Source organism: Pituophis catenifer, unplaced genomic scaffold (genome assembly GCF_029215685.1).
Source record: "Pituophis catenifer annectens isolate HBS135680 unplaced genomic scaffold, rPitCat1.0.hap2 SCAF_1, whole genome shotgun sequence".
In the NCBI taxonomy this organism is placed as follows: Eukaryota; Metazoa; Chordata; class Lepidosauria; order Squamata; family Colubridae; genus Pituophis; species Pituophis catenifer.
In genome coordinates this window covers 7,253,943-7,278,979 of record NW_027256881.1, presented here as the reverse complement: position 1 = coordinate 7,278,979, position 25,037 = coordinate 7,253,943, and the positions used below count along the sequence as shown (strand labels likewise).

General features: G+C 43.3%; 1 protein-coding gene across 1 annotated transcript in view; it reads left to right on the top strand.

The window, feature by feature from the left end:
* Positions 1-25,037, top strand: part of NF1 (neurofibromin 1) — a 246,119-nt gene that overhangs the window by 84,735 nt on the left and 136,347 nt on the right. The window contains exons 31-36 of the mRNA XM_070932037.1: positions 1,025-1,087; positions 5,868-6,026; positions 8,821-8,918; positions 10,027-10,173; positions 11,739-11,885; positions 13,516-13,626. Coding sequence (XP_070788138.1) covers positions 1,025-1,087; positions 5,868-6,026; positions 8,821-8,918; positions 10,027-10,173; positions 11,739-11,885; positions 13,516-13,626 — 725 coding nt within the window. The remainder of the gene's footprint in view (positions 1-1,024; positions 1,088-5,867; positions 6,027-8,820; positions 8,919-10,026; positions 10,174-11,738; positions 11,886-13,515; positions 13,627-25,037) is intronic.

Below are 25,037 nucleotides of genomic sequence, written 5' to 3'. Positions count from 1 at the left end.
TAGCCTTTACAGGTAGTCCTGGACTTACGGCCACAATTGAACCCAAAATTTATGTCGCTAACCAAAACATTTGTTAAATGAGCTTTGCCCCATTTTACGCCCTTTCTTGCCACATTTGTTAAGTGAATCACTGCAGTTGTTAAGTTAGGAAGAGGGTTGTTAAGTGAATCTGGCTTCCCCATTGGCTTGGCTTATCAGAAGGGGATCACAGTGATCCCGGGACGCTGCAGCCATCATAATTATGAGTCAGTTGCCAAGCATCTGAATTTTGATCACATGATCATGAGGATGCTGCAGTGGCTGTAAGTGCGAAAAACGGTCATAACTCACTTTTTTAGTGCCGTTGAAGGGTCACTAAACGAACTGTTGTAAAATCGAGGACTACCTGTATTAAGATTTCTCTCTGAAGGAGAGACCACTTCATCATGAGTTTGTAAAATGAAAAACAGAAATCTATAAATTGGTTTGAAAGTCCATAAATCCACAAGAGACGGAATTAAATGTTGTCACCGATCATTGTTAGGCTGGAAATGCTTTTTTGTTTTGGGGAAGAATATATTTAAATTTTTTGCTGGAACGTATTCGGAACAGTTCAGATCTTTTAAGTGCCTCATTAGCAAATGCTCTTTTTGAAACTACTTTTAACCTAGCCAGAAATAGTAGAAATGATTGGAACAACATATGCCTGCTTACTACTTGTGACTAGATCAGTGTTTCTCAACCTTGGAAGCTTGAAGATGGGTGGACTTCAACTCCCAGAATCCCCCAGCCAGCAGCGCTGGGGGATTCTGGGAGTTGAAGTCCACCCATCTTCAAGCTACCAAGGTTGAGAAACACTGGACTAGATGTTGGTCACCAACATGAAATAGAAATTCCATCGAGCGCTAGTGTGCACACTTCATTTTTTGTTGTTGTTGTTTCATTCCGTTACATTTGATTGTGTGATTTCATGTACAGAACATTTTTTCTTTTTGCTGTATGTAGTTGGTGCTGTGACTTGTTTGTGCTCATCTCTGTTCTGTAGGCAACTTGCCACTCTCTCCTGAATAAAGCTACCGTAAAAGAAAAAAAGGAAAACAAAAAAGCAGTAAGTTTTGGAGAAGTTTTATTAAGCCATTTCTTTCAAAGCACACAAACACCCTCTTCCCCACTTTCTGCTTTTGCTCTTCGTTCCCAAAACTCTTTTCCTTCCAACCTCCTTTGACACTCATTGTCAAATCATTCTACTAATTCTGGCACTAAAGACGCTTTTTAAATTGAATTAACACTCAGTTGAAGTGATGCTTGTTTTAAAAAAAAAAACCCACAAAAATCTGAATGTGCCTCTCTTCTTCTTTTCCTTCGGAAGGAAATCTCTGCCGCTCCGCAACAGCTTTCCGATAACCCTCTTTGCCAACCATTGCAATGTTAAGGAACTAAACGGGAAATTCCGAAATTAAAGACAAGGAGTGTGGTTGCCTTTGTATTAGTTGGACTGTCTAGATCCGTGATGGCGAACCTAATGGCACGGGTGCCACAAGTGGCATGCGGAGCCATAGTGGTGGGCACGCGAGTGTTACCCTAGCTCAGCTCCAGTGCGCATCCGCGCACCAGCCAATTGATTTTCAGGCCTTCCAGTCCCACCGGAAGTTGGGAAACTGGCTGTTTCTGGCATCCAGAAGGCCTCCGGAGGGATGGGGAAGGCTGTTTTTGCCCTCCCCAGGCACCAGAGGCTTTCTAGGAGCCTGGGGAGGGCAAAAAATGGGCGTACCGGGCCCACCAGGCCATTGCGTGCCAAAAGCAGGGAGAAGTATGGGGGGGGTGTCACGTGCGCATGCGTGGGAGGGCAGGGCGCATTGAATTATGGATGTGGGCACCCGCGACCCCCCCCCCCGCTTCCCCTACTTTTGGCACGCGACGGCAAAAAGGTTAGCAATCACTGGTCTAGATCTATCCTAAAGATATCTCGGTATCCTTTCATTTTTTCCCTTGATGGCATTGAAGAAGCCGCTCAGGAAACCACAGGGGTTTTCTTATCAAAATGTGAGCAGCAGCAAGTGGGGGAGGGGAGTGTTGATTTTGAAGTGTGTGTCAGATAAAGAGGACCTCGTTGTTGTTGTTACGAGGGCCGTGTGGGTGCACAGTTAGTGCATGTTTCGAAGTTCATCTTTTCGGATGGAACCAATTTTCAAAACTGGAAAGGAGTGAGGGGAGTAAACACCGCAGTAATAAAAGCATGACTGTCGGTTATAGTTAGTCCTCGACTTACGACCACAATTGGGACCAGAATTTCCATTGCTAAGCAAGGTAGTTGTTAAGTGAGCCGTGCCTGATTTTATGATCTGTTTTTTTTTTTTTTGCCCTAGTTGTTAAGCGAATCGGTGCGGTTGTTAAATAAATCAGGCTTCCCCCGTTGAATTTGCTTGTTGGAAGCTGGGTGGGAGAGTCTCAAATGGCGATCAAGTAACACACAGACACACACACACACACACAGACACACACACACACACACACACACCCGGGATGCCACAACCATTTATAAATAGATGCTGGTTGCCAAGCACCCAAATTTTGTTCACGTGCCTGTGGGGATGCTACAACAGTTGTAGTAAGTGCGAGGACCAGTTGCAAGTCACTTTGTTTAGTGCTGTCGTAACCTCAAACAGTTGCTAAACGGACGGTTGTAAGTCAAGGGCTACCTATACTCTTTTTTTTTTTTCTGCATCCGTTTGGAGGTGGAATAGGGAACACGGTTGCTAAATGGAGTAACTAAGAAAGTTACTTTCTAACTTAGTTACTTTCTTAGTTACTACTTTCTGACTTTCTTTCCTTGGTCAGGCAAAGAGAAGTGGTCTGGGATCTTTGCAAAGATGCTGGTTTGCTTTGCCTGGATTTTTTTTTAGAGAGGTTGCTAAGCAAAATGCTGAAATTGTTTCCTTCATTTTAAAAAATGCATTTTGTACTCCTTTATGACTTTCTATTGCTTAATAAGATTAAACGTCTGGCTACATATGCATTGAATATATGCAGATGGTCTGAGAGTTTAGAGCAGGGGTCTCCAACCTTGGCAATTTTAAGACCTGTGGACTTCAACTCCCAGAATTCCTCAGCCAGCTTTGTCTTAAAGTTGCCAAGGTTGGAGACCCCTGGTTTAAAGTGCCTTGCTTGTGCATTTTGCCCTAAGGCTTATTTTATTGCTTATGTACCATTCTCTTTGGGGGATGAAAGGGTTTCCCTTTTTCTCTGTGGGGTAGGTCCATGGCATCAATAAGAGTATTGTCAGCTTCTTCCATTTCTGTCCCTCTCTCTCTCTCTCTTAAAAGTCTGGTCTCTGATGAGATTTGAATGATGATATGTCCCAAAGATGCTTCTTCAAAAGCCAACTGGATTTTCTTTGGTTTTTCCTCAAAGACGTTTTGCTTCCCATCCAAGAACCTTTTTCAGTTCTGAACTGAAGAAGCTTCTTGGGTGAGAAGCGAGACTTCTTCGAGGAAAAACGAAGTCCCAGTTGCCTTTTGAAAAAGCACCTTTTTGGGACAACCATGACCTGGATGACGGAGAATCTCCATAGATGAGTGATGATATGGAAGATCCAACAAGACTTTGGCTTTTGAGGAGTGGGGGGGGGGGGGGCGGGGGCAACCACATGGCCATCTGGATTCTTTGTATGGAGGAGGTCCTTCAATGCCACCTCTGGTAGGTCCTCATTAGTATCATGGATTCTGAGTGTGTTGATTTATTTTCTCTCTGTGGTTCTTCCTGTTCAGTCAGTCAAGATAGGAAAAAAGTATGTTGCCTATTTAACTCATGCTGCTTGCTTGCCCAAATGTTCTCCGGGTTCAGCAAGGTCCACAATTTGCCTTTTGACTTCTAGGTCAATTTTTACAGTGTGGGCCATCTTCTATAACCCTGAATTGTCAGGTTGTGGCCCACTTGCTGAAACATGCCAGTCCCCTTACAAGCAGGGGTGAAATCCAGCAGGTTCTGACAGGTTCTGGAGAACCGGTAGCGGAAATTTTGAGTAGTTCGGAGAACCGGCAAATACCACCTCTGGCTGGCCCCAGAGTGGGGTGGGAATGGAGATTTTGCAGTATCCTTCCCCTGCCATGCCCACCAAGCCACACCAAGCCACGCCCACAGAACTGGTAGTAAAAAAAAAATTGGATTTCACCACTGCTTAGAAGTCCATATTTGTAGGCCCTTTTGTCAAAACAAAGCGCTGCTCCCTAGCATCAAACCCATCTTTTGCAATCCCCAAGCCTTTGGATAAGTGTTTGGAATTCTATTGAGTTATTGAGTTTACCTGTTCTCTGAATTAGCAAAGCTAATTCTACACTTTTTATTAGATTTGGAGAATTCTCAGTCCGGCTGGTCTTTGGATAGGAAATTACACAGAAAGTGTGTGCCACCTCGTCTTTGGGCATGGGAAGAAAAGCAGTGATGGATAGTATTGCGTCTACAGGAACTTCTTTGTATGCGCTGAAATTGCAACTAATGCGGACTCTCCATTCTTTGCATAAATTGCAACTAACATGGGCTATCCAATCTTTGCATAAAATCTGTTTTTTGCATAAGAATTCTTCATCTTGTTAGGATGTGTAGCAGATCCGGAGACCTATAATGGGAATGGGAATGGGGTGGGCTTTGATCCTGATTACTTACCTACAGGACTCCTAGAAGCTAAGATCCAAAACCAGAATCCTGTCCTAAGACTTGGCAGCTTTGTGGACTTCAACTCCCAGAATTCTCCACCCAGCGTAGCATTCTGGGAGTTGAAGTCCACGAGTCTTACAGCTGCCAAGTTTGAAGATGTCTGCCTAAGAGAGTAGTAAGTTTTTAAGCTTGAAGGTCGTTTATCCCTTTCCAAATCACCTTTGATTGGAAATGGCTCTTTTGAGACCCAAAGTGTCCCAGAAGGATTCAGGACGAAAGAAAATCATTTGAATATATTTATTCTGATCCTTTCCCCTTCCCTCCTCATCCTTCTCTCATGTAAGCCACTCAGAGTCGCTGTATAAGTGAGATGGGTGGCATAGAAATTTAATAAATTAATAAGGGGTCCTTGGTGTTGTCCAAGCTTGGTTGTTTTCTTGCAGATGTTTCATTACCAAACTAAGTAACATCATAAATGGCGATGATGTTACCTAGTTTGGTAATGAAATGTCTGCAAAAAACAACAACAACCAAGTTCAGAGAGCACTAAGGACCCGTCCTCTTCTTAGTTCTGAGTTACAAATATTCTCCCCTATTGGGAGACAGACAGACAGACAGACAGACAGATTTTCTTGCCTGTATAGTAAATGCAGTTATTTTCCGACATGAGTGAGTACCATTTTTTTTCACAGAGGTTATGTGTGATTTTTTTTTTATGAATGGGTTCCATTCATGTTTTGTGAAAAGTTGTTGCTATGAGAATCATTCTCTGGTGCTTTAATTGTTATGAACAGAGTGGGTGAATCAATTGGTTATATTAGTGATTTTTTAAATCAGAATTTTAAAATGTTGGGCTCAATATAGAATAACTCCTTTTTTTCCTAATTAGTATATTTTGAAATATCTTCTTAGTTTTATTTTCGGAGATACGAATTGCTCACGCACTGGCTTCACAGTAAGATGTTTGTCTGTATGAAAGCGAATGTAACCCCTGTTGTTAAATCATGCCTCCTCTATACTATTTTCAATAACTTTCTTCCTTTCCTCCTTATAACAATTTGGCTCTTGCCTCTGGAACCTGTTTTAACATAGAAACCATTTGGCTACTTGTCTAGCGTCATTCTGAAACAATGACATGTAAGGGAAAGTTGGCCGAAGCATTCTCCTTTATTAAACTGGCTTTTTATCCTACATTTAAATGATGGCTTTCTTAATTTCCATCCTGTGCTGTTTAGGTGGTCAGCCAACGGTTTCCTCAGAATAGCATTGGAGCAGTTGGGAGCGCAATGTTCTTGAGATTCATTAATCCGGCTATTGTGTCCCCGTATGAGGCTGGCATACTGGATAGGAAGCCTCCGCCAAGAATCGAAAGGGGTCTGAAGTTAATGTCAAAGGTGAGAAACTGTCTCTTTTATGCTGGATGGCAGGGAATAGCAAGGATGTGATCGTGGTGGAATTGGGCATTTTGCTTTTATGGAAGAATTAAAATAAATGAGCTCAAGAGATGGCAACCTGCTTGCAGCTCTGAAGATTTGGGTATGATTCTTAAAGCCCCTCCAAAAGTTGACACAGATTGTAATTGTAATAGGTGGCAGAAGTGAAAAATTATTAAATGTAGGATGAATAATTATGGTATATATTCTGTTATATAAACAACAGATCATTCAACAGAAATTACATTCAAATATAGTTTCCCACAAGTTTGACCATTGGATTACAGGTAGTCCTCAGGTTACAATCCCCCACTATTCAAAGTTAAGATGACGCTGAATGAGGCGGACTTACAACCAGTCCTTGAAGTTCTGGTCATCGCAACATTCTTTTGTCACATGATCATCATTTATAACCTTCCCTGTTGGCTTCTCACCGGCAAAGTCAGTGGGGAAGCTGGCAGGAAATTGTTAATTGTTCCTTGAGGTCCCTCCCACCATTTTTTCTCCCAAGGCGTTCCTTGATGCCATTTTTTTTTTTTTAATTTTTATATGCCGCCCTTCTCCGGAGACTCAGGGCGGCTTACAATGCGTTAAGCAATAGCCTTCATACTTTTGTATATTTTATACAAAGTCAGCTTATTGCCCCCACAAACCTGGTCCTCATTTTACCCACCTTAGAAAGGATGGAAGGCTGAGTCAACCTTGAGCCTGGTGAGAATTAAACTTGCAGTAATTGCAGGCAGCTGGATGTTAAATGCTGCCTTAGTAGGCATTAGCCTCCTACGCCACTCAGGCTCCATGGGGATCTCAGACTCCATAGCACCTGCCCATGTCACCTACCTGAACACAATCTGTAGCATCAGCCTGTGGTACCTGCCTACCTAGAAGCACACTCTAAGCGGTGTACAGAGTCAGCATATTGCCCCTAACAATCTGGGTCCTCATTTTACCAACCTTGGTTGGTAAAGGTTATAAAACTGAGTCAATCTTGAGCCGGTCAGGATCGAACTCCTGGCAGTGGACAGAGTCGGCCTGCAATACTGCATTCTAACCACTATGCCATCACGGCTCCTCCTTGAACTTTATACGTCCTGCCCACAGTACCCACCCACCTGTAGTTCTTGTCTGTTGGCCTGCTTGCCCTTGGTGCAGTTTCAATACCTCTTCCCATCTTGCAGTCACATGAGGTCCTTGCCTAACAATGGCAAAAGGGACTGCAGAGATTGCCCTCACTAAGCAATCCATTCACATGATGTTATACTTTATTGTTGTGACCCAGGCCCAAGTAAGTAGTAGGAAAATCAGTCAGTGAAAAAAACCAACTTTATTCGAACAGCTGAGAATTACTTCATTCCCAGCGTCGTTCAACTAAATTAAAGCAAATTCCTGCCAACACAAATTCCTCAGTCCTATCGCAAACCTTGGTCCAATTAGGCAAACTGCCAAAGGCCTTTCTTGGCAAACGTTCAGAAGTCACAGATACAAAAATAAATCCAAGACGTAGACAAAGAAAAAGACGAAGCTACCAACGTTGTTTTCCAACAAAGAGCCCAAGAGCTGTTGCTGGTCTGTTTTAAGCCTTATGGGAGGGGCCAATCATCTCTTGGCCCTACTCCCGAGTTGTCTTCTTTGCTTGAGCTGCTCTTGACTTCTGGCAGCTCTTCTCATGTGTGCATTAGGAACAGGCTCCTCCTGTTCCTCTGCCTCACTCCTATCAGTCTCTGGAGGCTCTGGAGTCTGCACCTCACTCCCCGATGGCCCTGGCCCCATCTCTGCCTCTGACGCAGAGCCCTCATCCGGGCCTTCCCCAGCCTCCAGGACTGGCCCATGTTCTTCCTCAGCCTCATCGCTGTCCAACTCCACTGCCAGCTCCGCAAGCTGCTGGCGGACCACAACATTTATAACCACATCAATTAATGATGGAAATCCTGATCCCAATTGCTGTCATAACCCAAGGACAGCATGCCCTGAAGTATGCTTCTTTGCCCAAATAAAACACGTCTGCATAATCAAACTTTCAACAATCTAGTGTAGGGGTCTCCAACCTTGGCAACTTTAAGCTTTGCTGGCTGGGGAATTCTGGGAGTTGAAGTCCTCCAGGCTTAAAGTTGCCAAGGTTGGAGACCCCTGATCTAGTGCAGACTCCGTTGTGTTGGACTTTCCTACGCAGAGATGAAATTCAAATTTTTTTACTACTGGTTCTGTGGGTGTGGCTTGTTGGGCGTGGCAGGGGAAGGATACTGCAAAATCTCCATTTCCATCCCACTCCAGAGGAAGGATACTGCAAAATCTCCATTCCCACCCCACTCCTGGGGGAAGGATATTGCAAAATCCCAATTCCCACCCCACCTCTGGGGCCAGCCAGAGGTGGTATTTGCCAGTTCTCCAAACGACTCAAAATGTCTGCTACCGGTTCTTCAGAACCTGCTGGATTTCACCCCTGTTCCTAGGCCCTTAAGCAGTTGGTTGTTTTTCTGCTGACAAGTGAGGTTGGGAGTTCAGTACATGGGAGAGGCATCAGATTGGGGAAGGCTGCTTCTAACTAGTGAAACTGTTCCTAGCCTGAAGCTGTCTTAGGAGAAATGGGCATTTGATGGAATTTCGCTATATGCCAATGTATCCTGTTACATTCATACTATCAAATATCTTGGATTAGAATAAATCTTCTGCAATACTTGGCATGTAAGTTCAGAAAGGAAACTTCTTCAAATGCGGTTTGCATGACTCACTCACTCTGTTGGTTTCTTTTGTTCAGGTACTTCAGAGCATCGCTAACCATGTCTTGTTTACAAAGGAGGAACACATGCGGCCTTTTAATGACTTTGTGAAAAGCAACTTTGATGCTGCAAGAAGGTAAGCCAGTAAGAGTGTTTTGATTTTTTTTGAAGCAAGTTTTGCCTGTATAGTTTTTCAAGCCAGAGGCAGAGTACATGCTAGAGGCAGGTAAATGAGTCCCAGTATACACCACTTGAATACTGCTGAGATTGACAAAATCACCCCCCAGTCCATAGCAAAGAGCAGCTTTACTTGGAACAGCTTCCATCTTAGGAGGATACCTTTAATACCATCAAACAACATCTGCTTCTCCCAGGTTATTGGGAAGGACTCGAGAGGCGAATAAAAATGCCAAAAATGCCACCTGCCCAGCCAGCAAACGCTGCCCCACTGCCCTGTGTGCGGATGTGCGTCAGTGCTACATGCTGGAGGGTTGGGGCCGTGCAAGAAACCTGCTCAGGCAGGGAGGGAGGGAAGCCTCTGCCTCCCTGTCCTGGTGAAGACTCCGCCCTGAGTCTTCGGAGAGGGGCGGCATACAAATTGAATTAATAAATAAATTGAATTAATAAATAACAGCTCTGCTCCCCTAGGAAGCGAGTCCCGGGATCCCCTCTCCATGTCTTTGGGCACGCGAGCTGTCGCCTGTTGCTCTTCCGGTGCACCAGCCAGCTGGTTTTCACATGCGCGGAAGCGCCAGAAACCAGAAAAGCAGCTGCATGCTGGGAAGATGATGTTCCAGTTTCTGGCCTGCGCATGTACACCGGCCAGCTGGTTTTCACGTGCACCTGCGTGCCAGAAACCAAAAGACCATCTTCCCGGGGCACTCATGCACACCGGGAGCTGCTCTTCCGGTTTCCGGCATTCCCACGCATGTGAAGACCAGTTGGCCAGCACGGCAGAACCCGGAAGAGCAACGGGCGACGGCTCATGTGCCTGGAGAGATGGGTCTGCGGGCCACTTCCGGCACGTGTGCCATAGCTTCGCCATCACGGGACTAGAAGATCTTCCAGGTCCCTTCCAACTCTGTTGTTCTGTTAAAAAGAAGTTGGGTTGGTTAGTTCACATTATTGACTTCTGTTGGAAAGTTCTTGATGCTGAACCCAATTCAAGTCCTAGTGATCCATATCCTCATTGTTTTTGTAGATGCTTTGATAAGAAAGGCACAGTGTCTTCTGTTTCTCTGTAGGTTTTTCCTTGACATTGCCTCAGATTGTCCAGCTAGTGATACAGTCAATCACAGCCTCTCTTTCATCAGTGATGGCAATGTGCTTGCACTACATCGTTTGCTGTGGAACAATCAAGAAAAGATCGGGCAGTACCTTTCCAGCAACAGGTAATAATAGTACCTGACTAGGGGTAAAAAGGCTGAGAAATAGCACTTAGATATATATACTGCTTCACAGTGCTTTTACAGCCCTCTCTAAGCAGTTTACAGAGTCAGCCTCTTGCCCCCAACAATCTGGGTCCTCGTTTTATCGACCTCGGAAGGATGGAAGGCTGAGTCAACCTTGAGCCTGTGAGACTCAAACTGCCAAACTGCTGGCAGCCAGTAGTCGGCACAATTAGCCACAGTACTGCATTCTAACCACTGCGCCATGATGGCTCATGGACACAAGAAAGGACATAATGCATGTAAAAATAAAAATTCATTAAATCAACAGAGAATTTACAGTTGTGATAACATGAAAATTAATTATTTCATTGACTAGTTGAATATATCCAACTAAAATGACTTGTATCATCTTGAGAAATAATTATACATATTACAAAGTGCTAATTGGAAGCCTCCCAGGGCCATTTCCTTACGAACCGATGGCAAATAAATTCAATCAATCATTTACCCAATAGTATTGAGCATAGAGCAGACCCAGAGTGTAGATAAGATGGAGTAGATTGAACCCTATGGGAAGTTTAGGAATCTTTGATTGAGATTTGCTTTTTTGTTATAAAAATGTAACATGGAATAGGACTTAATTGTTCCTACACATCAATAAAACTTGGAATGGAGGAGGAAGAGTTGCCACTTAATACTAGAAATGTGGCCTTTAAGTGTAGTGAACAAGCAGGCTTTTAGTGATTTTTTTAAACTATATAAATAGTATTTTGCATGCTATGTTTTTCAGTCTAGCAACTTTAAGATATGTGGACTTTTAACTCCCAGAACTCCATGCTGGATGGGGAATTCTAGGAGTTGAAGTCCACACATCTTAAAATTGCTAATACTGAGAAACCCTGTCTTATAGTATAGGTAGTCCTAGACATACGACTGGTTGACATCCCCCCCAAAAAAAAATCATTGTCACAAGTCAACATGTATAACATGTATAACATGTAGTTGTCTATAACAACTTGCAGTTTGATAAACATTACATCCCTCAAGCTTCTAGACACAAACTAGACACAAGAACAGTTTTTTCCCGAACTGCTAAACAAATAATTCCCTCAACACTGTCAAAATATTTACTAAATCTGCACTACTATTAATCTTCTCATCTTCTCATCGGTCCCATCACCCATCTCCTCCCACTTATGACAGTATGACAGTAACCTTGTTGCTGGTATCCTTACAATGTATATTCATATTGTTTCCTGATTGCTTATTTATAACCTATGACTATCATTAAGTGTTGTACCTTATGATTCTTGAGGAACGTATCTTTTCTTTTATGTACACTGAGAGCATATGCACCAAGACAAATTCCTTGTGTGTCCAATCACACTTGGCCAATAAAGAATTCTATTCTATTCTATTCTATTCTATTCTATTCTATTCTATTCTATTCTATTCTATTCTATTCTATTCTATTCTATTCTATTCTATTCTATTCCATTCCATTCCATTCCATTCCATTCCATTCCATTCCATTCTTATATCCCTGAATTATAATCCTCCTCTAGGGACCACAAGGCTGTTGGAAGGCGACCGTTTGACAAGATGGCAACTTTGCTTGCATACTTGGGTCCTCCTGAGCACAAGCCGGTGGCAGACACTCAGTGGTCCAGTATAAACCTCACTAGCTCCAAGTTTGAAGAATTTATGACAAGGTAAATGAATTCAAATATTTGCTGGCTTGTTGTGACTTAATAAGCTCTGCAGGGATGGGCAAAGTATTCCCTCCCAGATATTAAATGGGAACTCTCAGCAGCTAAGGTACTCCTAACGCAAATGATATAAATAAACACAATTAACATCTTGTATAGATTCAACAGATGCCTGATGTTAACGTACCCTTCTCTCCTTGAATGCTATTGTAATTTTATTTTAGATTCTTAACCATTAAATGGGAAGCTGGTGTGCTGCAATGCAAGCAAACATCTTTCATTCCAAAGATCCTTTGGAGATCAGGCCCTAGCAGAATTCTTAGAAAGTAAAAAAGGGTAGACAGCTGCAACAGAATATTATCTGTGAAAGCTGGCTTACTTTGCCCCAAAAACAGACCATGATAAGGGGTGGGGTGGGGGGAAGGAGGCATCTTGGAAAACTAAAGAGAGTAGCAAGAAGCAGCATCAGCAGGCTTCTGATCTATGAGGCCAGAAGAAGAAGCAAAGGATGGAAACTAATCAAGGAGAAGAGCAATCCAGAACTGAGAGAAATTTCCTGACAGTTAGAACAATTAACCAGTGGAACGACTTGCCACCAGAAGTTGTAGGTGCTCCAACACTGGAAGTTTTGAAGAATAGATTGGATAAGCATTTGTCTGAAATGGTATAGGGCCGTAATGGCGAACCTATGGCACGCGTGCCACAGGTGGCACGCGTGCCACAGGTGGCACGTAGCGCCCTGTCTGTGGGCACACAAACCATTGCCCCAGTTCAGCTCCACCGCGCATGTATGCGTACCTCCCACTAGCCAGCTGCTTGTCTGGTCTCGGCTACGCAAGCGTGTGGGGCAGGGGGGGCGGGGCATGCATGCATGGGGATGGGGCCCATGCACGTGGCCATGCGCGTGTTGCATTTTGGGGGCTCGTGCGTGCTTTGGGCACTCAGTCAGGAAAAGATTTGCCATCACGGGTACAGGGTGATGTTATGCTATGTTTGCTCTGGGTATCATTTTGTGGCAGCTTCGGTGACTTGTAATTTCAAATACCATATTTTTCGGAGTGTAAGACGCACCTTTCCCTCCCCTAAAAGGGAGTGAAAATTGGGTGCATCTTATAAACAGAATGTAGCCCCGCTCACCCACTGGCCCCCACCCTTTGGCCTCTGCCTCCGAGCAATTTACCTCCTTGCAGCAAGCAGCAAGAAGAAACAGCCCATTTCAGCTTCAGCACAGCCTAATTAGCACAAGTTGATTGTCCTTTGGATCCCTCCCAGCTCTCAGCTGTTTCAGGCTGCAGGGATTGCCATTGCCTATTGTTGCGTGGGCCTCTGCTGCTTGCTGAAAGGAGGTAAATTGCTGGGAGCAGATTTTTTTTTGTGCTAATCAAGCTATGCTGAAAATGAAAATGAAAGTAAAGCAGGCTGTTTGCTGCAACAAGGCAAAATTGCTGGGAGGCAGAGGCAGATTTCTTTTTCTTGTTCTCCTCACCAAAAAAGGTAGGTGCGTCTTATAGTCCGGAGCGTCTTATACTCTGAAAAATACGGTAGATCCACTAGCCGCAAAGCTTAGGAAATCTCTGATAACAATCACACCAAGGGTAAATTGCTGCTTTCCTGCCTATATTTGTGTCCTTAGGCACCAGGTACACGAGAAAGAAGAGTTCAAAGCCTTGAAAACCCTCAACATTTTTTACCAAGCTGGGACGACAAAAGCTGGCAACCCTGTCTTCTATTACATTGCTCGCCGGTAAGACAGTTTTCTCTTCCTCCTTAAACCAAGACTACCGAGAATTGGTGAGACATACAGGCCCAGTTTTTGCTTCATTTTGAAGAGTGACCAGTGTTTTGCCATTTTGTGGTGTTTTCTTTGTACTCTGAAAGTGTTAGCAAGATGAGGTGGGCATAACGGTCGTCCTCGACTCAACAGCCATTCATTTAGCAACCGTTTGGATTTAAGGTGGCACTGAAAAAAAGTGATTTATGTGGTCTTCGCATTTGCGAGCATCCCCATGGACACATGATCAAAATTTGCAAGCATCCCCATGGACACAAAACATGATCAAAAGGAGCCTTGGTGGTGCAGCGGACTAAAGTGCTGTTAAAGTAGCAGCTGCCAGCTGCCTGTAATTACTGCAAGTTCAAATCTCACCAGGCTCAAGGTTGACAGCCTTCCATCCTTCCGAGGTAGGTAAAATGAGGACCTGGATTGTGGGGGCAATAAGCTGACTTTGTATAAAAAAAGAACACCGCTTAGGGGGGCCTGAAAGCCCTACTAAGCAGGTATATGCAAAAGTATGAAGGCTATTGCTTAACGCATTGTAAGCCGCCCTGAGTCTCCGGAGAAGGGCGGCATATAAATCGAACCAATAAATAAACCGAACCAATAAAATTTGGGGTGCTTGGCAACCATCCTGTGTTTAGAACGGTTGCAGCATCCCAGGGTCATGTGTGCGCTATATGCAACCTTCCTGGCCCCTTCTAACAAACAAAGTCAAATGTGGGGAAGCTGCATTCACTTAACGACCACATGATTCTCTTTAACAACTGGAGGGATTCTTCCTTTTTTTTTTTGTAAAAAAAAAATGGGCACAACTCATTTAACAACTGCCTTGCTTAGCAAAGGAAATTCTGGTCCTGATTGTGGTCATAAATCGAGGACTCCCAATGTGTTTGTACCCAAAAGTGTACTGTCAAGTGTTTGTAATATTAGCTGTGAAGGACAAGGATCTTGTTTGCCATTATTTGGTGGCTTTTTTTGCTGAGGCACATATTTTGTTTGAGGGATTCTCTGTGTGTATGGCTGGGCAGTAAATTTCTTTCAAAACAACAAGATGTGCACCTTAGATCAGCTGCCCCCACTCTTTGGGGCACCAGGGACTGGTGCCATGGAGAGAGGTTTTTCCGCGGATCGGAGGGGGGTTGGTTTTGGGTCTGCCTGCATCCCACAGATGGGGCTTTGTTTATTTGTGTAGACCAGTTGCTGGCATGCTGTGGACTGGTTAGATTGTACAGGTAGACCTCCACTTACAAAAGTTCATTAAGTAACCATTCAGAGTTACAACGGCACTGAGAAAAGTGACTTCTGACCTTTTTTTCACAGTTATGACCTTTGCAGCATCCCCACAGTCATGTGATCAAAATTCAGATGCATGGCAACTGGTTCATACTTACGACCGTTGTTTCGTCCCAAGGTCATGTGATCAACTTTTGCGACCTCCTGGCAAAGCAAAGTCAAGGGGGAAGCCAAATTCACTTAACAACCAGGTTACTAACTTATCAACTGCAGTGAGTCACCGAGGCAAGAAAGGCCGTAAAATGGGACTAAATTCACTTAACAAATGCCTCACTTAGCAACAGAAATTTTGGGCTCAATGGTGGTCGTAAGTTGTGGACTACCTGTACTTTTTGTGTTGAAATGTACACATAATATCTAGAGCAAGGGGAAAACCTCACTGCTTTGGTGGTGATATAATTTAAAATAATTTTTATCGTCGGTGTCAAAACCAGTTTTATTTTCAGGTAGCCCTCACTTAACGATCGGTTGCTTGTTCGAAGTTATAGCAGATCCTTAAAAGCTACTTATGACCTGGTCCCGAAGTTATGGCTGTGCAGCCCTTACAACTGACTGCAGGGACACTGCAGCCCCCCCACCCCACCCGGCCACCCACATTTCATCCCCCACATTGGCTACCCAAATCCTCCATCTCACTTAGTTTTCATAGGTCTCCAGAGTTCAGGGGGTCAGAGTCAGGGGTGGGTTCTACTTACCTTTACTACTGGTTCACAACAGGAGCACATGTGCGCATGCGTAGATCGTCCATTATGATGTCTGGGCGGGTGGGCGGAGCCTTCCACCGCTTTTACTACCGGTTCGCAAGAACCGGACAGAACCAGGAGCAATCCACCATTGGTCAGAGTAGGGAAGGAGGGCATTGAATTGTGGCTGCTCGGAAAATGTCGGCCATTGTGGGATGGAGCTGCGATTCCAGCAACGGAGCCTTGCAGGATTCCACAGTGTCATTGCTAGGGCTGCATGGCGCCATCCCGTAAGTGCCCACTCCGGCAAGGGATGGCCGCTTGTGCGATGGCACCGTGATTCCAGCTGTGGAGAAGCTTGTTTTGCTAACATGAGCAAAGCGAAGCAGGCTGCTCTGTTGCTGTGATTGCGGCACCGTCCCACAAGTGTCAGTCATTTTCCAAGCGAGCGTTTCCGGGATTGCGCCACATGGCTGCCCCACAAAAGGATCGGTTGTGCTTCCCGCACATGGTCTTCACAGTGCTGCAGAAAGCAGCAGAGCTCTGGAGATTTTCAAAAGGTAAGTGCGGGATAGGAGTGGAAGTCCTTCAGAGACCTTGTGAGGGACAAAGGCCTGCAAGGAACTCTCTCTCTCTGTGTGTGTGTGTGTGTGTGTGTGTGTGTGTGTGTGTGTGTGTGTGAAAGGCCTGTGGGGACCCAGCAGGGGGAGGGGAAATAGGTCCAAAGACTGTAGGGACTCCTAGGGGTGGGTAGCAGATCACAGGCTGTTTCAGGGTGGGGAGGTTCTCTGAAGCCTCCAGGGGCCTCCCCCATCCCGGAGGCATCCCATATTCCACTCAATCCATGTGTTCATTTAACAACCACATCAGGCAGAGCAGGAGGTGGGGGTTATTAAGCCAGGCACTCTTGTGTAACATCTCTTACCACTTGCAGCCATAATGGGCATGCTTCACTATGGTCGTAAGTCAAGGATCACCTGTCCATAAACATCTACGAAATAACATGCTTCTGTAGCTGTAGTGAACCAATTTCGTTGTATATATGATGTACAATGACAATAAAGGCTGTACTATACTATGTGGCAAAGATGATCTGTACCTTACCTGTACATTATTGTTAGGAGTGTGTTGTTCTTTTATTGTCTTAAATGTTTAATAGAAGTGCAGGTTGTCCTCGGCTTACAACAGTTCACTTAATGACTGTTCAAAGTTACAACATCACTGAAAAAAGTAACTTATGATCATTTTTCACACTTACAATCTTTGTAGCATCCCCAGGCCCATGTGATCAAAATTCAGATGCTTAGCAACTGACGTTGTTTATGATGGTTGCAGTGTCCCAAGGTCACCTGATTTGAACTAACCCTAACCTTTTGACAAGCAAAATCAATAAGGAAGCCAGATTCATTTAACAACTGTGTTACTAACGTATCAACGTTAATGTGGTGATTCACTTAACAACTGTGGCAAGAAAGGAGGTAAAACTTGCAGGACCGCCTCCCACCGCCCAGTGCGCTCACATAGGACTGCCTTCCTCCGGGTGCCATCAGCCAGACAATGTCGGCTGCGGGCGCCCAGGATGAGGGCGTTCTCCGTGGCCGCATCGACCCTCTGGAACGAGTTACCCATTGGGCTCCGGACGGCCCCTGACCTCCGCTCTTTCTGTAGTGACCTGAAGACATGGCTTTTTCAGCAAATCTTCTGATCTGTTTGGGAGCTATAGTTTTAATTTGGGGATTTTAATTGGATTTTTAGTATTATTTATTGTTTTGTTTTATTGCTGTGAGCCACCCTGAGTCCTTTGGGAGAAGGGCGGCATATAAATATTATCAAATAAAATAAATAAAATTAATAAAATAGAGCAAAACTGACTTAACAAATGTCTTACTTAACAAAAGAAATTTTGGACTCAGTTGTGGTCGTAAGCCGAGGACCACCTATATTTGTTCTTTAGCTAAGTCAGGTTTGGGTAGCAAGCTATGTGTCAGATAGCTACTGCTGGCCAAATATCATACTTGTGCTATCACTGGATAGATTGGGGTTGATTGGTTGCATGCTGCCTTGCAGAAATTGAATGTATTTTTCCTGGGATTGTTATTTTGATGGATTTTCTTGAAACAATGTTCACAGATCTCAGAACTGCTAGCTTTTTATTCCCCCTCCTCCCCCAAATAATTCATGAGAAAAATACATTTGTAAGCAGTTTTTTTTTAATATCAGATTTCGTTTAATGTAAGATGCGCTACATAAAAGCCTTGATTGAGTCCTTCTATTGTTTTTCAAAATAGTCCATCCATGACACAGATCTTTCAGTTTTGTCGATGCGGCTTTTGATTCTGTAGCCCAGGTTCTGGTCAAATCAGCTTTCCTCTAGATAAAGCCTACTTAATGCAGCAATTTTCCATAATTATAGTTAAAGATGTTCCATTCGTTTCAACAATTAATAACAATAATTTAGCCTACTGTCTCCATTTACCATCACACTGGGAAAATTCATTTAAAATATTAAATTTAAAAATCACACGTTGTTGTTGTGGATTTGCTAACAAAGCAACACGCACACATCAGAAGGACAATATTTGTCAGATTGAGACAGATTAATTTTTCCTGACTTTGATTTACAATTCCTCTAATAAAGAGGCTCTTTTAAAACTTACGTTGAGAGACAAAGAAAATGCATAAAGATGAAGCAATTGAAATGAGAGAGAGAGCAGGCGTAAGAACGCTGCTGTGTGACTGAGCTAAGGTTTCATTCTTTGGTATGACAGGGTCAGCCTCTTGTGCAGAAGCGGTCCAGAGAAGTTCACTCAGGATTGCAAGCATCACCACAGGCCACAGCCATTTCATCTGCCTCTTCATCCTGTATTTGGAACAGTGAGCAGTGTTTGTAACAGTGAATTCACTCAAGCTACTATAAGAATGGCAAAAAATTAAATATCGTACACCCAAAACAGAGCTCTGATTAAATGTAGTGGGAGAATGTCTAGACCAGGGTTTCCTAAACTTGGCAACTTTTAAGATGTGTGGACTGCAGCTCCCAGAATTCACTAGCCCACACATTTTAATGTTCTCAAGGTTAAGAAACTTTGGTCTAAAATGTCAAGCTGTAATGGAATATGAGAAGGACCTTGGAGTAACAGAAAAAGAGAGTTGGAAGGTACCTTGGAGGCCTTCTGGTCCAACCCCTGCTCAAGCAGGGAAGAGCCTGTAGTACAGTGGACTAAAGCACTGTTATTAACATCTGCTGCTTGCAATTACTGCAAGTTCAAATCTCACCAGGCTCAAGGTTGACTCAGCCTTCCATCCTTTCAAAGGTAGGTAAAATGAGAACCCAGATTGTGGGGGCAATAAGATGACTTTGTATAAATATACAAAAGTATGAAGGCTATTGCTTAATGCATTGTAAGCTGCCCTGAGTCTCCGGAGAAGGGCGGCATATAAATTAAAGCAAAAAAAAAAAAAAAAGCAGGAGGCCCTATATCATTTCAGACAAATGTTTGCCAATCTCTTCTTAAAAAACTCCAGTGATGGAGCACCCACAGCTTCTGAAGGCAAGCCCTTCCATTGATTAATTGTTCTGTCAAGAAATGTCAAGACGGAGCCCCACAACTGAGCAAATGTCTGTGAAAGACACTTAGAAAAAATCTGCCCTAACTAATGAAATAGTAAAAAGAGAGAGTGGGCGATTTGCACTTTCAGACTTGCAAGATTCTATTAATGTACTGTAGCTTTATAATCAAATAGAATTCACTCATCTGGTTGTGTTCCCTGTCTGGTCTATTTGGAAGGCTGATACAAGTTTATTCACTTTTCTGCTAGTGAAATCTAACTTTTAAATGTTTTCTGGATTACCCTTGTCCATACCCGAAGGCAATAAATTAGGACTGCCACAGAGGTGTGCTAATGAAAGCTGCCAATCAACTAATTTTTCTGTTTCCTCCCAAGTTGATATTTTATGATCATTGAGCATTCTCAGATTTCATTGATGCTTTAGGGAAGTTGTCTCTGTGTATGTGTGTTTGCTTTGCCTATTGATATGGATGGAAACACTTTGGCACTATAAAGTTCCGTACTTGGACAGTGATTTCATTGCTCGCATTCCGGGTAACGATGTCCCCCCCCCCACTCACAAATGGCTCAATTCTATGGGAATGTTCCTATCCTGTCCTGCGCGGCTCCCCTCAAAAAAAACCCCCAATGCTTTTTCCCCAGCAGCGTTTTCTTTACCTTGCCGAACATTTAAATGAGAAAATTTTACAGAAACATTGGAATAGAAAACAGAACAATTGGGGCAGTTATTGTATTAAAAGATTTAAATCCTGCTTTTCAAATAGGCATCCAGTTGGTTGGAGCGATGCTACGGGAGCAGAAGGGGATAACACTGCAAGAAATACTCCATTGATGCTTCACAAGTTGACTCTGCAAAGCTTTACCTATTTGTATCTTAATTTTTACTCTTGATTAGGGACCCTGAAGCAAATTTTAGGGTAAATGCACTCTACTAAAAAGCTAAAAAAAAAAAAAAAATAGTAAACTGCAAATGCATCTAATTAACAGGTTAAGCATCAGATGTTTAGCTTAATGTTTCAAATAAGTAATGAGGGAGGCATTTGGACTTCTGGGAAGGGAATGTAAGTCAGGGTGTTAAAACCAAGTTGCGGAACTCACAACATGTGTCATATAAATCATCATGCTTTAATATGTTTATTTAGTATTAAATTTCCAAGCCACCCATCCCACCGTGGTGATTCTAGGCAACTCAGAATCACAATTAATTGAGACTTCCCTAGAAAATTATTGGAACTGCAATTCCAAAATCTGTCATACAATACATTGTTTGGAAATCTTGGGAATAAGTAAATCCCATTAGATCTGCAGGTTTAGTAGGTCTCCTGTTTGCCTTAATTCTAACCTGGACTTTCTTGTGGGGGTTGGCATCCTTTTTTTCCCCGGTGTTTCTGAACTTTGGCGATGTTAAAATGTATGGACTTCAATTCCCAGAGTTCCCCAGGATATGCCTGGGTACATGTAGAGTAATTAATGAATAAATTGAGTCATTGGAGAACTGCAGGACTAATTTGTAAGAATTTATATTTTGCATTTGCCTCTGTAGCTTTAGCTCATTAGGTGCATTGACTCATATTTCCATCTGAATGCCACTGTTCTAAAACTGCAGTAAGGGGTTTTTCTTAGGGACTTAATTCACACATAAAATTCCATCATCATCGCCTCCACCACCAAGAGCCTATCTTTCAAGATCATTTTCTTAAGTACTATATTTATTTATTCAATTTAATCCCATACCTGTTCTCAGTTTCAGGTGCTTGTGATCGGAATAAAATCCAGAGAAGCCTCCGAGATACTGGTTGCATCTGATAGTTGTTGACTAAATTCTGCCCCTTAAATAAAGCTTCAGATTGATGAGGTAATCATAAATCCCACCCAGTGATTGGCTGTTGCACTTTGCAAATACGTTTGTGAACATTTTACCTGGGTAACAAACATAAAGTAAATGTCAATGGAGAAAGATAATGTCCTCTGCTTTGGAATTTTTTTCAAAAAAGTTTGTGGCTTGAAAAGGGGAAGGTAAGAATAGTGATGTTTCAGCACATGCCTGTACATGCTTATGATTACTTTTTGAAGATGCAGAATTTCAGACCGTGGTCTAAAAATAGCTTTCAGGAAAGTTAGATGAACAAATACAGGTAGTCCTTGTCTTACGACCAACAATTGAGCCTAAAATTTCTGTTGCTAAGTGAGACATTTGTTAAATGAGTTTTGCCCCATTTCACGACTTTTCTTGCCACAGTTGCTAAGTGCCCATTTGCTAAGTGCAGTTCTTAATACGGTTGTTAAGGGAATTGGGCTTCCCCACTGACCTTGCTTGTCAGAAAAAGGGTCATGTGATTCCCGCAAAAGGGAATCACATGACCCTAGGAAACTACAATTGTCGTAAATACAAACCAGTTGCCAAACAGCTAAGTTTTGATCATGTGACCAAGGGGATGCTGTAATGGTTGTAAGTGTGAAAAACGGTCGTAAGTCACTTTTTTCAGTGCCGTTATAATTCTGAATGGTCACTAAATGAACTGTTGTAAATTGAGCACATGATCCTGAGATGCTGCATAAATACATGCCGGTTGCCAAATCAGTGTAATTCAACCTTCATATGTGGAGAGCACTAACACTTAGACTTATATACCGCTTCACAGTGTTTTATAGCCCTCTCTAAGAGGTTTACAGAGTCAGCATATTTGCCCCCCCAAACAATCTGGGTCCTCATTTTACCTACTTTGGAAGGATGGAAAGCTGAGTCAGCCTTGAGCTGTCAGTCCCAAAAGGTGCTTTTTAAAGAGGCAACTGGACTTTCTGGTTTTTCTTTGAAGACATTTCTCTTCTCTCTTCTCTTTTTTTTTAATTTTTTAATTCAAATTTATTATAATAGAATACAGTCAGTCAGATAGTGTTATTTTTCTACACAAGTTAGATTGATTCTTCCTTTACATTTCATCGTTCTAAATTCCTATATGCATCTTAAAATTTGTATTTTAACTTTTATCTATTCTTTATTCGGTTATCAATCCACCTGTACCAATCATCCCACACTGTATAATATTCTGAGTCTTCTTTCTCATTTAATTCTGTTAATTTGTTCATTTTGGCACATTCTAGAACTTTCTGAATAATATGTTCCTCTGGTGGTGTATCCTTTCCTTTCCAATATTGGGCGTAGGCTATTCTTGCTGCAGAATTTCTCTTCTCATCCAAGAAACTTCTTCAGAGCTGAAGAAGCTTCTTGAATGAGAAGCGAAACATCTTCAAAGAAAAACCAGAAAGTCCAATTGCCTTGATAGTACAGTGGTCTAAGCACCCTGTTATTAACACAGCTGCCTGCAATTACTGCTGGTTCGAATCTCTCCAAGGCTCAAGGTTGACTCAGCCTTCCATCCTTTCTAAGGTAGGTAAATTGAGGACCCAGTTTGTGGGGGCAATAAGCTGACTTTGTATAAATAAACAAAAAGGATGAAGGCTATTGCTTAACGCATTGTAAGCCGCCCTGAGTCTCCGGAGAAGGGCGGCATATAAATCAAATTAAAAAAAAAAAGGACCTGGATGACTGAGGATCTCCATAGACACTTGAGCTGTAAGGATCAAACTCCTGGCAGTCGGCAGAATTAGCCTGCAATACAGATAACCCTCAACTTACAACAGTTCATTTAGTGGCCATTCAAAGTTACAATGGCACTCAAAAAAGTGACTTATGACCATTTTCACACTTACAACCTTTGTAGCATCCCCATGATCATGTACGCTTGGCAACTGGCTCATACTTATGAACGTTGCTGTTTCTCAAGGTCATGTGATAACCTTTTGCAACCTTTTGACAAGCAAAATCAATGAGGAAGCCAGATTCACTTAGGAACCATGTTACCAACTTAAATCAACTGCCGTGATTCACTTAACAGCGGTGGCAACAGGAGTGGAATCCAGCAGGTTCTGACAGGTTCTGGAGAACCGGTAGCGGAAAGTTTGACTAGTTTGGAGAACTGGCAAATACCACCTCTGGCTGGCCCCAGAGTGGGGTGGGAATGGAGATTTTGCAGTATCCTTCCCCTGCCATGCCCACCAAGCCATGCCCACCAAGCCACACCACGCCCACCAAGCCACACCCACAGAACCAGTAGTAAAAAAATTTGGATTTCACCACTGGGTGGCAAGAAAGGTTGTAAAAGGGGGCAAAATTCACTTAATAAATGTCTCAACAACATAAATTTTGGGCTCAGTTATCAAGGACTTACCTGTACATCCTGCCAACTTCATTTTAGCTTTGGTAGGTGATATAATTCGGGTATGTGTCTGCAGTTCTTTGCACTTGGCCCTGCAGGCTGGGAGTGATGGGAGTTGTAGTCTCAAGCGCACAGGGAGCAAAGTTGACTTATTTCTGAATTGCAAAATGCTGGGGAGAAGAGAAGCAGCTACTTATTATATCTTTTCTGTTTCACGGCCAACTGAAACCCAGCAGTCGGTTCCCATCTTCTACCAAGCCGAAGCCTCTCTTTGTCATGGACGCCTTGGTTACTTCCCTGTTGATTACTGCATTGTGCTCTCCATTGGGGCTACTTTTCAGGACCATCTGGAAACTTCACTTGGTCCAGAAAGCCATCAGTGGCACCAAACGGTCAGCCCATGTACCATTCCTCCTTTCGGAACTACACCGGTTACTAGTTACCGGTTAGTTTGCTTCTGGGTGCAGTTCAAGGTGCTGATCGTCTTCTTGAAAGCGTTTTGTGGATCAGAACCTGGACATGGGACTGCCTTCTCTCAGTGGTATCGGTTCTTCCTTTTGTGTTCTGCATGGCCAGGGGACCGACAGCACTGAACGAAGGAACTTACGTACGACCTGTGTCCTTGTGTTACAGCCCATGCAGCACCCCCGTGAGTCAAGTGATCAAAATTTGGACAGATGGCAATTCGGCTGCACTTTTCTCCACAGGAGATACCGTATTTTTTGGAGTATAAGACGCACCCGAGAATAGAATAGAATAGAATAGAATAGAATAGAATAGAATAGAATAGAATAGAATAGAATAGAATAGAATAGAATAGAATAGAATAGAATAGAATAGAATAGAATAGAATTTTTATTGGCCAAGTGTGATTGGTGCCATCTTGGATGTAGTCAAGATGCACTTTAGTTTTTGGGGAGGAAAATAAGATAAAAGCTGATTGGCAGGTGGATCGGCCTCCCGGAATACCCCCAATCAGCTGTTCCCAGAGGCGAATTATAGCAACAGGTTCCTTGGTTGTGAGCTCTGCCTTGCTTTTTTTTTTTTTTGCTTTTTTTTTTTCTGCCTCTGAAACTTCTGAAACTTTGTTTCAGGAAAAACTTTTTTTCTTGCCTCTGAAAGCCTCCAAAACAGAGCTTCAGAAAAAAAGCCTCTGAAGCTCTGTTTGGGGGCTTCTTTTCTGAAGCTTGCGCTTCTGATTGTTTTTTCAGCCTCTGAAACCTCCATTTGAGAAGCTGGGCGGGGCTACATTCGGAGTATAAGACGCACCCAGATTTTCACCCTTTTTTGGGGTGGGGGGGAAAGGTGCATCTTATACTCCGAAAAATGTGGTACTTCAATTCACCCTACCTGCCTGCTATGCCCTTTTGGTCCCGTGCTGACCTGCACTCCACTGTCCCAGCTGACCTTTGCCATCTTCTTCCTCTTCCTGCTGACCAGGTGTTACCTGGCCTGGCCCTTCCCGCCAAGAAGTTCCTTTGTGTAAAGTTGGCCAAGGCAAACCTTTTTGTGTTGTGCTGCTGGACAGGCTGGGCTGGGCCTTCCTGGCATGCTGTAGATGTGGGGCTGCTTTTTTCTTACCTGTCTATGCAGATTCTCAACCATCCAGGCCCAC